This window comes from Macaca mulatta, chromosome 9 (genome assembly GCF_049350105.2).
Source record: "Macaca mulatta isolate MMU2019108-1 chromosome 9, T2T-MMU8v2.0, whole genome shotgun sequence".
NCBI classification, from domain to species: Eukaryota; Metazoa; Chordata; class Mammalia; order Primates; family Cercopithecidae; genus Macaca; species Macaca mulatta.
Window position 1 is genome coordinate 13,137,888 of NC_133414.1, and position 15,369 is coordinate 13,153,256.

Sequence of the window (15,369 nt, forward strand, 5' to 3'; positions counted from 1 at the left end):
CTAGGATATTTCTGCAAAAACTGGCCTTTCACCTCATTTTCCAGGTACTCTAAGAGCGCAGCCTATGACTTGCTGGAATGGTTCCAACTGGAGGCTGGAGGAGCACTGAGGCAACCTGCCTTCCCTTGCGCGCCTACGTGCAGCACAAGAAATATATGCCCCAGGTAGCGGTGGTCCACGATGAATAAATACTTGACATGTAACTGAAGCCAACCTGCAGCTTACAGTCAAACCCAGCCAAACTCAACAGAGAGCGCAGACCCATGAGCTAGAAAGAAACATCTGTTGTGCACTGAAAGTTTGCAGTCGTTACACAGCATTATTACAGCCAAAGATGACTAATACAGACAGTAAAGATAGTAATTTTAAATCCAAATTTAAAAATTTTCAAGTTAAAAAGACTGTATTTTAAAAGTCTAGCCATATTTCATAAGAAATACACCTAAATCAGCAGAACACATAAAGGCGGGAAATAAGCATTAAAAATGTTTATCAGGCAGGGCGCAGAGGCTCACACCTGTAATCCCAGCACTTTGGGAGGCCGAGGCAGGTGGATCACGAGGTCAGGAGTTCAAGACCAGCCTGGCCAACATGGTGAAACCCTGTCTCTACTAAAAATATAAAAATTAGCTGGGTGTGGTGGCAGGCACCTATAATGACAACTACTAGCGGGGCTGAGGCAAGAGAATCGCTTGAGCCTGGGAGGTGGAGGCTGCAGTGAGCCAAGATCACGCCACTGCACTCCAGCCTGGGCGACAGAGCAAGATTCCATCTCAAAAAAAAAAAAGGCTTATCAGGCAAACACTAACCAAAGGAGAGATATGTGGCTACAGAAAGTCTTTCATGTGTGCTAAGATATATACTGGAAAATGTTTATAGCAATGCTATTCATAATAGCAAGAAAAACGAAATTTCCATCAACAAAAGGGTAGGTAATGATACCATGTTTATACAATCAAGTATTATGAAGCGGTGAAATGAATGAACCATGGGTATGCACATCAACAAATATCACAAGTATTGACATATACTTATATATACTGTACACACATATATATACACATGTAAAGATACCACTTATATAACTGTCCAAAATATGTAAAATTAACAATATGTTGTTAAGAGATATACACATATGTAATGTGTGTCCCATTACACATTGCTTCTGGTGCCAAGCATTTCAGGTAAGGGATACTCAACCTGTCATATCTTCTCATTAGAAAGGACTTCAGTTAATATTAAAGTCATTATTCACTAAGAGAGAAAGTCTCAACACTGTACTTTCACAGTTTTTATGCTTTCCCTGAAGAATGCTCTTGCTGCAACCCCGTTAAACACAACCTCACATTTCTACAGCTTTAAGTATTTTCTCTGCACAGAAGTAAAGCAAATCTTCTGTCATTGCTGGAGAGAAAGGAGGTTTGTTTATCCTACTCACTAAATCAACAAAGTACTTCCTGCTAATAAGATCAAAGAATGAGATGGGCCTAAGAGCAAAATGAGCAATCATTTGGTTTCATCAGTTTCTTTACACTTGTATGTTAATGAGTCATGAGATAAGAATGAGGTCAAATTTCCCCTTCCACAGGTAGGTTTCCAGACAGACTTATCAAATTCTATTAGGTTTATACTGGTCAACATGACAACTTCCAGGTATTTAGGAAAACAAATGTCCATTCAAAGTCTTCCCTACTTCTATCCGAGTCAGGGCCTTTCGAAAATGACCTATAATTTGTTTACATGGTATATGTGCCTAATGTACTTGACACATCATATCAGAACTGCGCATAATGCCTGTGCTCTACAGATAAAAGTTAAAATGAAGGATACAATATATCTGGTTTTCAGGAGTCCGACATCATTTTAAAAGTCAGTTAAAAATTCCAGACTGCCAACCATAACAATAAGCACTATAGCAGACACCATGAAGAATTATAAAGAGTAAATAATTCCAGGCCCTATCCTCAAAAATCTGTATATAATTGGATTCTAAATACAAGAATATATTCATCTATTCATTTAATAGATATTAATTCAGCTCCGCAACATGCAAAAACTGCTCAAGGGCCTTGGGATAAAACAATCAAGACAAGCTTGGTTCCAGCCATCTGCAGCTAACAGAACATATTCAGAATAAAAGTTCTAAGCGCAACCAGAGTGACGGCCAAGGCTATAGCTCATTCAAAGGCCCTGTGCTGAGTGAAAATGGGAAAACTCATGGACCAAGAGGTGTAAATACACACAGGTGAAGAGAGGAAAATTCCTGTAGGATGTCAATAAAACTGGAATTCAGCAATACAATGGTGGACTATAAGCCTTGCAGGGAAATCACTCAACGCGTAGGAAGTCCTCAATGTAAATGTGTTACAACTCTGCCATTAACCAGCTCTAGGAATTCAGACCAAGTCACTTCACTTCCCTGACCCTCAGTTTCTTTGTGTGTAAAATGAGTTAAAATTTTCAGCCTACCTACCACTCAGAGTTGCTGTGGAATTATGCATAAAGAGTGTGCTGGTAAACTAAATATCTTAATTGGTTCACACATGTTCGTACTGATCCATTTTTGGTCTCATAAAATAAGAAAACTGAAACACAATTTTTAAGTTCTCTTTCTAGCACTGTATGATTTATTATCTTAAAACTAATTTTAATTCAATGGGTAACTCAGATTCTAATTTCCTTAGCGGTATAAGTAAGATCAACCTAAATCATTACAGTAAACCAGCTAAAACAAGCTGGTATAAAATGTTGGTTATATGTATTTTTTAATGGAGCAGATCCAACTATCACTTAAAAGAATGTCAAAGTGACTACTGACAGTGAAGTAGTCAGAGGTAACCCTCAGTTTCAGGGGAGAATCTGGATGGCTTTCTTTTGGCAAGCCTCACTGAGGGCAAACCATCAACTCTTGGAGGAAAAAACTTTTTTGTAGTAGTCAGACAAAATGTTTCCCAAGCAAGTCTGGTGAATGAGCTCAGAATTCAAACTGATAATAAAACACTGGATCAAAACATGATATAAATTGATAAGGCATATAACTCAGTATCTCCAAAAAACCATGTCTAAAAAAATTCCAGAAATTTATCTTCAGCAATTAGAGCAACAGAATCTCAGCACTACTTTGAAAACATATTCTAAAATTCTGCTTTAAAAATTCATGTACTGCTTCATAATCAGACCCTTCTACCTAAGAGATAAATAATAACTTATAAAATAAAACAATTATAATAATATGTTGTAGCCAGGTGCGGTGGCTCACGCCTGTAATCCCAGCCCTTTGGGAGGCCGAGGCAGGTGGATCACCTGAGGTCGGGAGTTTGAGACCAGCCTGACCAACATGGAGAAACCCCGTCTCTACTAAAAAAATACAAAACTACCTGGGCGTGGTGGCACATGCCTATAATCCCAGCTACTAGGGCGGCTGAGGCAGGAGAATTGCTTGAACCTGGGAGGCGGAGCTTGTGGTGAGCCGAGATTGTGCCATTGCACTCCAGCCTGGGCAACAAGAGTGAAACTCCATCTCAAAAAAAATAAATAAATAAAATAAATAATAATATGCTGTAATAAAAGGTAGTCTCTCTGTCTCTCAAAATATCTTCTCATACTATACTGCAGTAACTGAAACCAAGGAAAGTGAAACTGCAGATAAGGAGGACTATTGCATATTATGTGAGTGATTACACAGTCAATTACATTTATAAAAATTCTTCAGAGTATACATTTAAAATTAGTGTACATTATATTTGTATTCCTTATTTAATAAAAGGAGGAAGATAACAAGACAGTGAGAAATTACCAGCCACCATCCAAAGAAAAGACAGAAATCTGAAATAGAAAGCAAGGCACCTTCGGGCTTCTTTAGGTAAATGTTTGCCTAATCAAAGAGGTGCCTAAGAGTCTAAACCGCACTTTGGCAGCCTTGAAGGCTAGGAAGACAAAATGTCAGAGTACAAGATCCACCAAGGGAGCCATCTCTGCTTCAGAATAAGCAAAAAACTGAATCCCATGAGAAAGAAAACCAATTCTTTTTTTTTTTTTTGAGACAGAGTCTCGCGCTGTCCGCCAGGCTGGAGTGCAGTGGCCAGATCTCAGCTCACTGCAAGCTCCGCCTCCCGGGTTTGTGCCATTCTCCTGCCTCAGCCTCCCGAGTAGCTGGGACTACAGGTGCCCGCCACCACGCCCGGCTATTTTTTTGTATTTTTTAGTAGAGACGGGGTTTCACTGTGTTAGCCAGGATGGTCTCGATCTCCTGACCTCGTGATCTGCCTGTCTCAGCCTCCCAAAGTGCTGGGATTACAACTAAACCAATTCTTGCATAGACTCTCGACTTTTTATTTAAATAAAAGTGATCCCAAGTGTCTGGCAAAAGCAATGAAAAAAATCCTTGCCTAACCTATAATGACTGCTATAAACACTTTTTCAAACACAATGACCAGCACACAATCAAAGATATGCAGGCATACAAGGAGATGAAACTCCTTGAGAAATAAAAGAGACCATAAAAATGTTATAGCACTCTGGGGTATAGTCACTATGCTTACTGCATCCAAAGAAATATATGCAAAATCTAAAACTTCTGATAGGGAACTAGAAACTAGAAAGGTGGCAAAGCATATCTGAAAAATAACTAAATTGAAAGTCTAAATAAAAATGAAAAATCTAATAACGAAAATTTAAAACCCAGGGAATACAGATTAAAACCCATGGAAGAACAGATTAGAAATGAAGACTAACTTAGTTCTGGAAGGTAGCCTGAAGAAAATATTCAGGACAAAAAAGATACAAAAAGATGAAAAAAACACCAGAGAGGCAAAATACACAGAGGATTCAGGGAGAAAATCTAACGTTGTGTAACTGAGCTCCCAGAAAGATTAAGCAAGAGAATAGGGAAAAGCAGTATCTGAAGAGAGAGTGGCTGAGAACTTGCCAAAACTGACGAAAGACATCAAGTCACAGTATGAAAATGCCCTATATACCCCAAACAAGAAATGGTGAAGAGGGAGAGGAGGAGGAAAATAGAAACAGAAAGAGACAGACAATCATCTAAAAGCCAAAGACAAAATGAAAACCATAAAAACAGCCTGAGAAACAAATGACCAACAAAGAAGGAATAAACTGCAGCTGACTTCTGAATAGAAACAAGCCAAAATATTAAAGAATCTCTCCACAAAACTTATCTAGAATTCTATATCCAGCAAAATATATCTTTCAAGAATGTAGGTGAGATAAAGATACTCTCAAACAAACAAGTTAGAAAACTTGTCAATACTAGATCCACTCTGAAGAAATACTAAATGGTATATTTAGGCAGAAAGATAATTATTCCAGATGGAAGGTCAGGTAATGTAAGAAAAAATGAGGAAAATGAAATGCAGTAAGTCTAATTAAATAATAACAGCATAAAACAACAGAAATACATCTGTGGGGTTTAAAATACGCATGCATCTTAAAACAAGGCAATAATGAAATAAGAAAGGAAATTGAATGTAAATGTTTTTAAAGGTCTGGCATTATTTATTGCATTATCTAGAAAAAGGGTGAAAGTCTCAACATTACACTTCGATAAATCAAGAATATATACTGAAATTTAAGTAAACACTAAAGGAATAGTACAAGAATTTGTAATCCCAAGCTAAAAAATGAAAAAACAGAAAACTTATTTTTAAGAAATCAATTCAAAATAAAGCTAAAAAATTAAAAATGAACAAGAGGTGAAGACAAATAGATTTTGAAATTAATTTTTTTTTTTTTTTTTGACACGGAGTTTGCTCCGTTGCCAGGCTGGAGTGCAGTGGTGCGATCTTAGCTCAGTGCAACCTCCGCTTCCCGAGTTCAAGTGATTCTTGTGTCTCAGCCTCCCAAGTAGCTGGGACCACAGGCGTATACCACCATGCCCCGCTAATTTTTGTATTTCTGGTAGATATGGGGTTTCACCAAGTTGGCCAGGCTGGCCTCAAACTCCTGGCCTCATGTGATCCACCCACCTGGGCCTCCAAAGTGCTGGGATTATAGGAGTGAGCTATCAAACCTGGCCAAAATTAATTTTTAAGTACTCTTGTCAATAAAGGGTTATTATAGGCCAATTCATTAATTTTTAATATGGGCAACAGGGAAATACACAAAAAACATCTAGCTCATACATAGATACCTAACTTTTATAAATTTTAGCCTGTACATCTATTCAATTTTTTTTCCATTGTGACTGACTTCAAAATCTTATTTCACCTTACCTTATCTTACCACAGATATGCCAGTGGACGGACATTAAATGTCCAAAAACCAAACAAAAAGAAACAAGAACAAAAAACCTAGAGCCAACTGACTTACAAATATTGCATTAATTCTGTAATAAAATATTAGCCAGGCAAAGCAGCTCACAACTGCAATCCCAGCATTTTGGGAGGCTGAGGCAGGAGGACCGCTTGAGCCTAGGAATTCAAGACCAGCCTGGGCAACATGGAGAAACCTCATCTCTACCAAAAAAATACAGAAATTAGCTGGGCATGGTGGCACATGCCTGTAGTCCCAGTTACTTGGGAGGCTGAGGTGGGAGAATTGCTTGAGCCTGGAAAGCGAAGGCTGCAGTGAGCTGACACTGCTCTACTGCAGGCCAACCTGGGTGACAGGGCGAGACCTGTCTCAGGAAAAGGAAAAAAAAAAATAATAATAATAATAATAATAATAATTTGCCATCACTGATCTACATAACATTACTAACAGCAAAACTAATACATTAAGAAGATCAAAAATAATATTTTCATTTAGTTCATCTAAAATGTTACTTTAAATTTTTAATTCACTGGCTGACTCAATGAAAGGAAAATTCCAGGATAAAACTGTAAGTTTTTCTACACTCATGTCAGCAAGACCCAGGTGCAATGTGTACCTCTATCACAGAATAACTAAATAATCTCTTTAGAGCTAAGAACACTTAAAACCAGCATATGAAACTCCAGAGTAACTCTTGATCTTTCTGTAGGCAAATGAAAACTACCTGCCACTTACTGAAGATTTGTATTTTAGGGTAGATTGCTACACAGTTTTGTGAGAGGTGGTCCAAGCTCTTCAAAGAGAAAATGGAATCAAAAGGAAACCAAGACTATCCTGATATTACAAAGCATATCTGTAAGTAAATCAAAGAATATTTCATTTAACATTTAATCTCAGTCTTACAGCTATCGAAACTAACAAGTAATCCAATGCAGAGTTACAAAGTGGACATCAAAGTGTGTCAAGAGTCACTTGCAGGTCTGGTATGGACACAGACAAGTAGGACTCCCCTTCTCTAATGGCTATGGAACAAAGCTGAGCTGCTTCATTCAGATGATCCAAGAACAGTGCCAAGAGCCTTCTCTACATAACCAACAGTGACTGCTCATGGGCTATGGAGGGAACTCATACAGAAGCATCTTATTTAACCTTCCCAATCTCTTCAGAGACTGTGAGCAAGTTCTTCTCTCACCCTCAAAGCCTCCCACACACCCACCTCTTTTTTTCAGCCAGCTATCTCCTCCTCATCTTCAGGTCTTACAAGTCACTTCCTCAGGGAACTTGCCCTGACTCCCTCAAAACCAAGTCAGGTTCCCTAGATATGGGTTTTATAGCTCCCTGTACTTCACACCAAAGGACTCATCCCACGTGTTGAAAACGAAGTACCTAACACAAAGTCCTGGGGTACACAGAAGGCACTCAAAAAATAATGGTTGAATAAACACGTTTGAATTTACGATCCTTCCCAATTTTACAAAGAAACGAGCTTTTAAAAATTCAGTCATTTGCATGAGGTGATACAACCTGAAACTGGCATAGACCAGCTGAGAATCCAAGTCTCTGTGGCTCCAATTTCCGTGCTTAAAGCTCATGTGCTATATGGACGTGGGCTACAAGTTGGATTTCTTTCCAATTATTATTCTTATAGTGACTTCCACTGTAAATACAGGTGTCATCTTTTAGGGGAAAAATGAGTCTCTCAATATAATGAATCATATCTGACAATGAACAATGCTTTTTTTTTTTTTTCTTTTTTTTGAGACAGAGTCTCACTCTGTCACCCAAGCTGGAGTGCAGTGAAGCGATCTCCAATCACTGCAATATCTGCCTCCCAGGCTCAAAGGATTCTCCTGTCTCAGCCCCCAGGTAGCTGGAAATACAGTCATCCACCACTACCGCCCAGCTAATTTTTGTATTTTTAGTAGAAACGGGGGTTTCAGCATGTTGGCCAGGTTGGTCTTGAACTCCTGACCTCAAATGATCCACCCGCCTCGGCCTCCCAAAGTGCTGAGATTACAGGCATGAGCCACTGCAACCCGCCAGTCTATGCTTTCCGAAAATCACACTGAAGGAACAAACCATAACTTTCTGGTAATTAGAGGTCTGCATTGCACTAGTTACAAAGTAAGAATGGTTAAAAAAAAAAAAATCGTTACAGTGAAACTGTGAATATAAACCAGAATTGTAATCATTTGTCTCCTTCTCTCTACCTGAAGTAGCAATTCCCAAAGCTATCCTATTCTACTACATTAACATTCCTCACACTTTCCAATCAGAGTAATTTTGTTTGTTTTCAATTTGCTACTAGCTTGAACTCATTGGCCTCTTTTTCACCCATCTTAGCTAGCTACAAAATGTAACAAGAACTTGAAACAGATGTGCACACCGTGGCAAAGATGGACCAAGGCAACCCTTGCTTGGCATTGGAGACTCAGGTTGGATCTGCTGGGGTGGGTAGTTCTCTTGGTTCCCTATAATGCTAGAAGATGATTAAACAAAACTAACAGACAGTGCCAAATCTGAGACTTCTACTTACTGGCTTGTTTAACCAAAGTCGGTCCCCAGTACGAGCTATTTGCATGTCAAAACACTATTAAAACCGGTAATGGACTAGTCTTACCAGAAACAAGTACAACAGAAAGACTGGTTGCATAGCTAAAAACTAAGTAGGCACCAAAACTGAGGCTCAGGACTCAAATTCTTAATATTTGGCAAACGATGTTTCTTTGAGTGCCTTTGCAACAACTCATTAATTATTTTTATATATATATAATCAGCAAAGGAATTTCTGTTAACTAAGGATACTTGTACTTGCAATTAGGATTTCTTCCTTTAAAAGTTAACTTATACTTTTACTAGTTTTTTTTTTCTATTTGGACATATTTTAATTGCCTATGTAGAATACAACATGGCATCAACATCCATTTTAAGTAATGAACTACACTATGTTTACAAATGTTGTTATAAAAGAATGGCAAGCCAGGAAATATTTTTGTTAATTTTAGGGTCTGACTGAACCAGAAATAAAAGCAAATAAACCACTGTTCACTTGCTGTTGGCTAATTTATTCCTATTAAGATGACTTCAGGAAAGAAAAAAGAACACTGACTTCCCCCTGAAGGAACTTCCCAGAGACTCAATATGGGAGGGAGTTGGCCGGGGTGATCTCTAAAGTTCTGTGTAACTTTCCTAAGCTATGAAATATTAAATATCCCAAAGATGTAATTATTTTTATAAAAGGATTAATATAGGATTGAAACCATTTTCTTCCAACAAGCAACATACTTAAGACGGCGTCCTCACTTTTTTTTTCCATTCGTCTCGCATTATTTCCAATGACTGGGTATGGCCGCAGTTCAACAAGCCTTCCCAGTCCAAAGGAAGCAAGCTGAAGTCTACTGTCTAAAAAGCATCTATCTGCGGATTAAATGTCGGGAAAGAAAGGGATAAGGGTGGGGGGTGGGGAAAAACAACATTTTCAAATTACAGAAACGTGCACCCATGGATTCATACGCTTCCCGCATTTTCTGGCAGTAAAACACCTGCGAAGAACCGTTCTCACTCATTACAAATGCCGCACCAGCCTAGGGTTGTGAGCGCCAAACTATTTTGCAAACTTTGCAAAGGCGCACGGATTTTCAAGACTTACAAATCCCTCATTCGCCCCATCCTCCCCTCGCCTGGTCCAAACAAAGTTCCGCGGCATCAAGGCAGTCATTTAAAGGCACGAAGTTTGCTCGGGTCCTGCCCACTGGGGCTCGGGAGACGCGACCGAAACTTGCGAGGGAGACGCGCCTGGCCGGGACCGCGGCTCGCTCTGGGAGGCCGTCGCCGGGTTCCACCCCCGGGCCGCCCCACACCCCGCGCGGCGCCCCCAGCCCGCCCATCGCCCCGCGGACCCCACGCTCCGGGCGCAAGGACACACGGGCAGCCCCCGCACTGTGCCCGAGCCGCCCCCCAGGGCCGAGCCGCGAACCGCAGCCGCGTCCCCTCCTCCCGGGGCCGGGAATGGCGGCGTCCGGCTCTCCGGGGCCAACTCCGAGTCCCGGCCCCGGGAGGACGCCCGCGGAGCCCGCCGCCGCCGCCAGCCCCTCGCGGCGGGAGCTGAGGAATGGAAGTTACCTCAGTACGGTCCCGACTGCGAGGCTGTAGGCAGCGGGCAGAGCGGGAGGTCCCGGGCGGCCGAGCAGGTCCAGCGCGGCGGCGGCTACCGCAGTGCCCTCCGCCCCATTGTTTCCCTTCCAAGAGGATCCCGGCGAAGCCGAGCCCGGGAACCAGGAAGTTCCCCGGCGCGACACCTCCTGCCGCCGCTATGGAAACGGCCCCCGCCTCCCAGGGCGGCTCGCCCGGGACCCCGCCTCCGCGTCGCCGGCCCCGCCCGCCTCACCGGCCGCCGCCAACCGTCACCACAGCGGCCGCGGCCGCCGCCATCTTGGCGCGGCCCCTTCCCGGCGGCACGTGCGCGCCGCTCCCGCGCTCCCGCCGTGCGCGCTCCCGCCCGCCTCGGGGACGCGCGCCCAGGACTGCAGGTGCCGGGAGCCCCTCGGCGGGAGGCGGGCGCTGGAAGCTCGGGAGCCAAAGCGGGACTTCGAGGCACGCAAACGAGCGACATTGGCGTGCCCAGCCGGCAGGTCAGAGGATAGCACAGACGTAGGGAGGTCAGCTGAGTAGGGGGCGACAGGATGGTCTGCGGAGCCAGCCTGGCTTTTTTTTTTTTTTTCATTTCTGACTCAACTGCTTACCAGGTGTCAGCCCTTGGAGACGTTTCTCTGTGCCTCAGTTTCTTCATCTGTAAAGTGGAATGATAATAGGACCTGCTTCATGGGGCTGTCCTGGAACAAGCGAGTGCTTGGTAGTAAGTGCAAAGCAATCATCTGCTCAATAAAGTGCCATTGCTACTGACACAGGTCACACTGCTGTCATTTTTCAGGAACTTAGGCTAAGCGTTCACATCAGCACTACTTTAAGTAGGCTACTGTGTAGATCCCATTGCTGCTTCAAGCTTCTCAAATGTTCATCACTGTCCCATCTTTCTGTAGGTCAACTTTCCTTTTTTACATCGTGGAAATTGTCAAGAGTTTTAATCTCCAAAGCCTCCCATTAAGGGGTGCCATAAAAAGATGCATGATGTAAACTTCCCAAAGCTGTAATTAGCTGACAGTTAAATGATTGATTCAATCGAAGCTAGAAAAGTTAGGGTGTGCAAGTAACTAAAAGGCTTCCTGTCCTTGATTCCAGGAACTAGAATTACCGAACCTGGCAACCCTGCACTGTGCCTTTTCTCTCTCTTTTCCAGCTGGTGAAAACTGACACGAAGAAACTGAATGCTGTGCCCAGTTATCTCACAGGAGGGGTGGAAGAAGGAGACAGGGTCACAGGCCCTTTGCTAGCACCCAAACTTTAAAAACTGTGACTTAGATTAGGTTTTAGTTGGTCTCTAAGGCTCCTTCTAGCTCTCAAGTGTGGTAATCTTAACGACAGGGATACCCAGCAATACAGTCTGAGAAATTCATCCTTAGGCAATTTCGTCATTGTGTGAACATCATAGAGTACATTTACACAAACCAAGATAGTAAAGCCTCCTACACACCTAGGCTATAAGGTGTGACTTATCGCTCCTGGGCTACAAACCTGTTCAGCATGTGACTATACTGAGTACTGTAGGCAAGTGCAACACAATGGGAAGAATTTGTGTATTTCAACATAGACAAGGTAACACATTGGGCTATAATGTTACGATGGCTATGACATCACTGGTCATAGGAATTGTTCAGCTCCATTATAACCTTGTGGGACCACCATTGTATGTGCAGTCCATCGTTGATCAAAACGTTGTTACCACGTAACTGTGTATACTCTGTTTAAGAAAATACAAAGGTATACTTCCCTTTGGGGCTTCTTTCATTCATTTAAAGCGTGTTTGTAAAGACTAGTATTTATTTTTATGATCCTGATACAAAAATGGCGTAACTCATTTAATATATGAATTGAGGGGCTAAAAGCAGACTAGAGTTATTTTCAACAACCAAATACTTTCCAAAAGTTATAGGACTCCCAGGTTAGCAGTCACCTAGATTGGACTATTCTCAATTCCTGATAGGAAAGAGCCCTCACTCATATCTCTCTGTAGCCCCTGCTGGACCCAGCAGATTTCTTTGCACATAAAAAGTCCTTAGCGAATGCTACGGAATGAAATTGCTATGATTGTGGTCTCCCATCACTAAAGGAGACCTTGGAACCACAGAGATGCTCAAGAGACATCAATCTTGGGAGGCCAAGGTGGGCAGATCACTTGAGGTCAGAAGTTCAAGACCAGCCTGGACAACATGGTGAAACCCCGTCTCTACCAAAAAATACAAAAATTAGCTGGGTGTGGTGATGTGTCCCTGTAGTCCCAGCTACTCAGGGGGCTGTGATGGGAGAATCACTTGAACCTGGGAGGCAGAGGCTACAGTGAGCTGAGATCGTACCCCTGCACGCCAGCCTGAGTGACAGAAAGATACCCTGTCTCAAAAAAAAAAAAAAAAAAAAGATCAGTCAAGGGACATGATTGCAAACATCATGGATGAGAACCCCAAGTCACTAGTTAATGAGTTAATGGGATTTTTGGATGGACAACCCTGGCCCCAGGCTTACTTGGCAAAATAAACTGGAAATTTCGGATACATTTTTTCCATAAATTATATGGCTAATTTTAAAAACACTGTTTTGGACTTCATTATGAGCACCCCTGTCTCAATTTTATACTTTCATAATAGCACTCTGACTCTATGGTATTATTACAGTTCAGAAATACCCCCATTTTTTTCCCCAAGTCAAAGTGTCAACAGTGTCACCTTACCTGTACTTCATCAATCCCTGCTCTAAACAATTATAGCTAGATTATATTCACTCCATGATTATATTTACTCTAACATGACATGCCAGATATTAAAATACCCTTCAACTGAAGGGAGGGTGAAAGCTGTATAGCAGGAATGTACCAAAAAGTAAAAAGAAATGTGGTCTAATGATTTGTGTTACCATTTAAAATATTTCACAATACCAAAGGTTAGGACCACCTCTCGTCCATCATTATGGAATAAGAGAGATGGATATTTGCATTTCATTTTTGCAAAAGTTATGTGTTTTGCTAATGACAATATTTTAAATGTTGCCAGTGGTAAAAGTACAGGTTTAAATCCCCCACAGGCTCCCATAATAACTAAGGCCAGAAGTACAATTTGTGGTGAGGACATACGAACATAGAACATGGAGGAAAAAATTCTCCAAAGCAAATTATCCATATCCTTCACTGTCATCTTCAAAATATGGATGAAAGGGTCAGTTCTTTGAGTCTCCTGTAAATTGAGACTTTGAAATGTGAATCCATGGCCATTTGATCCATTTAATTTTTTAAAGAGAGGCAGTTCCCTAAGGGAGGGATTTTTTTTATTTTAAATAAGGCTGTGGAAAGCATTGCAATGCTCATATTCATGCTCACCAGCCATGGTAATTTCTGAAATCTCATGAGAAGCCAATGCTCTTCTATTGACTAGAAAAGTCAGCTCCAATGACACTGCATAGAACTATTCTTTATGGATTAAAAAAAAAGATCAGTCAACATCTGTGTATAAGTGAAAAAGCAATGGGTAACCAATAGCCACATCCACACTGCTCATACACAAAGCTTTTTGGGGTTTTGGGGGGTTTTTGTTTTTTTTTAATAGAGTCTCGCTCTGTCACCCAGGCTGGAGTGCAGTGGCACCATCTGGGCTCATTGCAACCTCCGCCTTTCTGAGTTCAAGCGATTCTCCTGTTTCAGCCTCCCAAGTAGTTGAGACTACAGGCGTGCGCCATCCTGCCTGGCTAATTTTTTGTATTTTTAGTAGAGACAGGGTTTCACTATGTTGGTTAGGCTGGTCTTGAACTCCTGACCTCAGGTGATTCATCCACCTCGGCCTCCCAAAGTGCTGGGATTACAGGCATGAGCCACCGCACCTGGCCCAAAGCCTTTAAGCCTTTAGTTTAAAAGAGACGTTATTGATTGCAGTGTGAAAAAGAGGAACCTGTGAAGAACTGTGAACCCCGTAACATTGTAAATAACACAGTTTGTTACCTGTAACTCTGAGGTTGTATTATTTATTGGTGTGCTGAGTTTCTTTCTGACGCCTGTCTTTAGAATGTACATTCCAAGAGACTAGGAAACTTATCTGTCTTCTGCCCTTCTCTATTCCTTGGTCCAGATCAGTATCTAATACAGAATTAGCTCCCTATAAACATTTCTAGAAAAAATGAAAGGCCGGGCGCGGTGGCTCACGCCTGTAATCCCAGCACTTTGGGAGGCCGAGGCGGGCGGATCACAAGGTCAGGAGATCGAGACCACGGTGAAACCCCGTCTCTACTAAAAATACAAAAAATTAGCCAGGCGCGGTTGTGGGCGCCTGTAGTCCCAGCTACTCGGGAGGCTGAGGCAGGAGAATGGCGTGAACCCGGGAGGCGGAGCTTGCAGTGAGCCGAGATCGCGCCACTGCACTCCAGCCTGGGCGACAGAGCGAGACTCCGTCTCAAAAAAAAAAAATAAAAATAAAAAAATAAAAAATGAAAGGAAGGAAGGTGAAAGGGAGGAAAAGAAGGAAGGAAGGAAGGAGGGAGGAAAGAATGACTGAAAGAAGGAAAGAACAAAAATATGCAAGCATGTATGTTTTCTAAGCAGAAAGTTCCTAACTTTTTTCATATGCTCAAAGGGGTCCGTGACTCAAAAAAAAAAGGACTGACTGCTTTTCAACTACAAGAGCTGCCTCTCGTGATCTCCTCTGCTCTTTTGCTCACAAGACACCCTGTTCCTGATTACATACCAAAATAGTCATCATGGTTTGCCAGAAATCTGTAATGATGTTGTATCGTTTGAAAAGTGTCTCAATATGTTTTTACAGCTTTAGAGGATTTCTTCTGCCTGCTCAACTTACAGTTACCATTCTACAACCATCCATTTGGCCATCTCTTAGACGTCATGCCATTTATTTATTTTTTGTTAAGTCTAATCAAGCAGAGTTGTACTAAAAAGTATTATAAGATACTTTAAAAATGAAGTAGCAGTTCATGGCATTTTTGTCTCTG

General features: G+C 41.8%; 2 protein-coding genes across 3 annotated transcripts in view; one reads left to right on the forward strand and one right to left on the reverse strand.

Annotated features, from left to right (window-relative positions):
- The window catches only part of USP6NL (USP6 N-terminal like), a 155,208-nt gene extending 144,655 nt beyond the window's left edge, over window positions 1-10,553 (reverse strand). For both annotated transcript variants that reach the window (XM_077944908.1, XM_015146448.3), the window contains exon 1: window positions 10,393-10,553. The gene's annotated coding sequence lies outside the window, so the exon portion shown is untranslated. The remainder of the gene's footprint in view (window positions 1-10,392) is intronic.
- Window positions 1,640-12,632, forward strand: USP6NL-AS1 (USP6NL antisense RNA 1). The gene is made up of 2 exons (XM_028825984.2): window positions 1,640-1,653; window positions 9,995-12,632. Exons 1-2 carry the CDS (start codon window positions 1,640-1,642, stop codon window positions 10,911-10,913), a joined length of 933 nt encoding a protein of 310 aa, XP_028681817.2. The 3' UTR covers window positions 10,914-12,632.
- The last annotated feature ends 2,737 nt before the right edge of the window (window positions 12,633-15,369 follow it).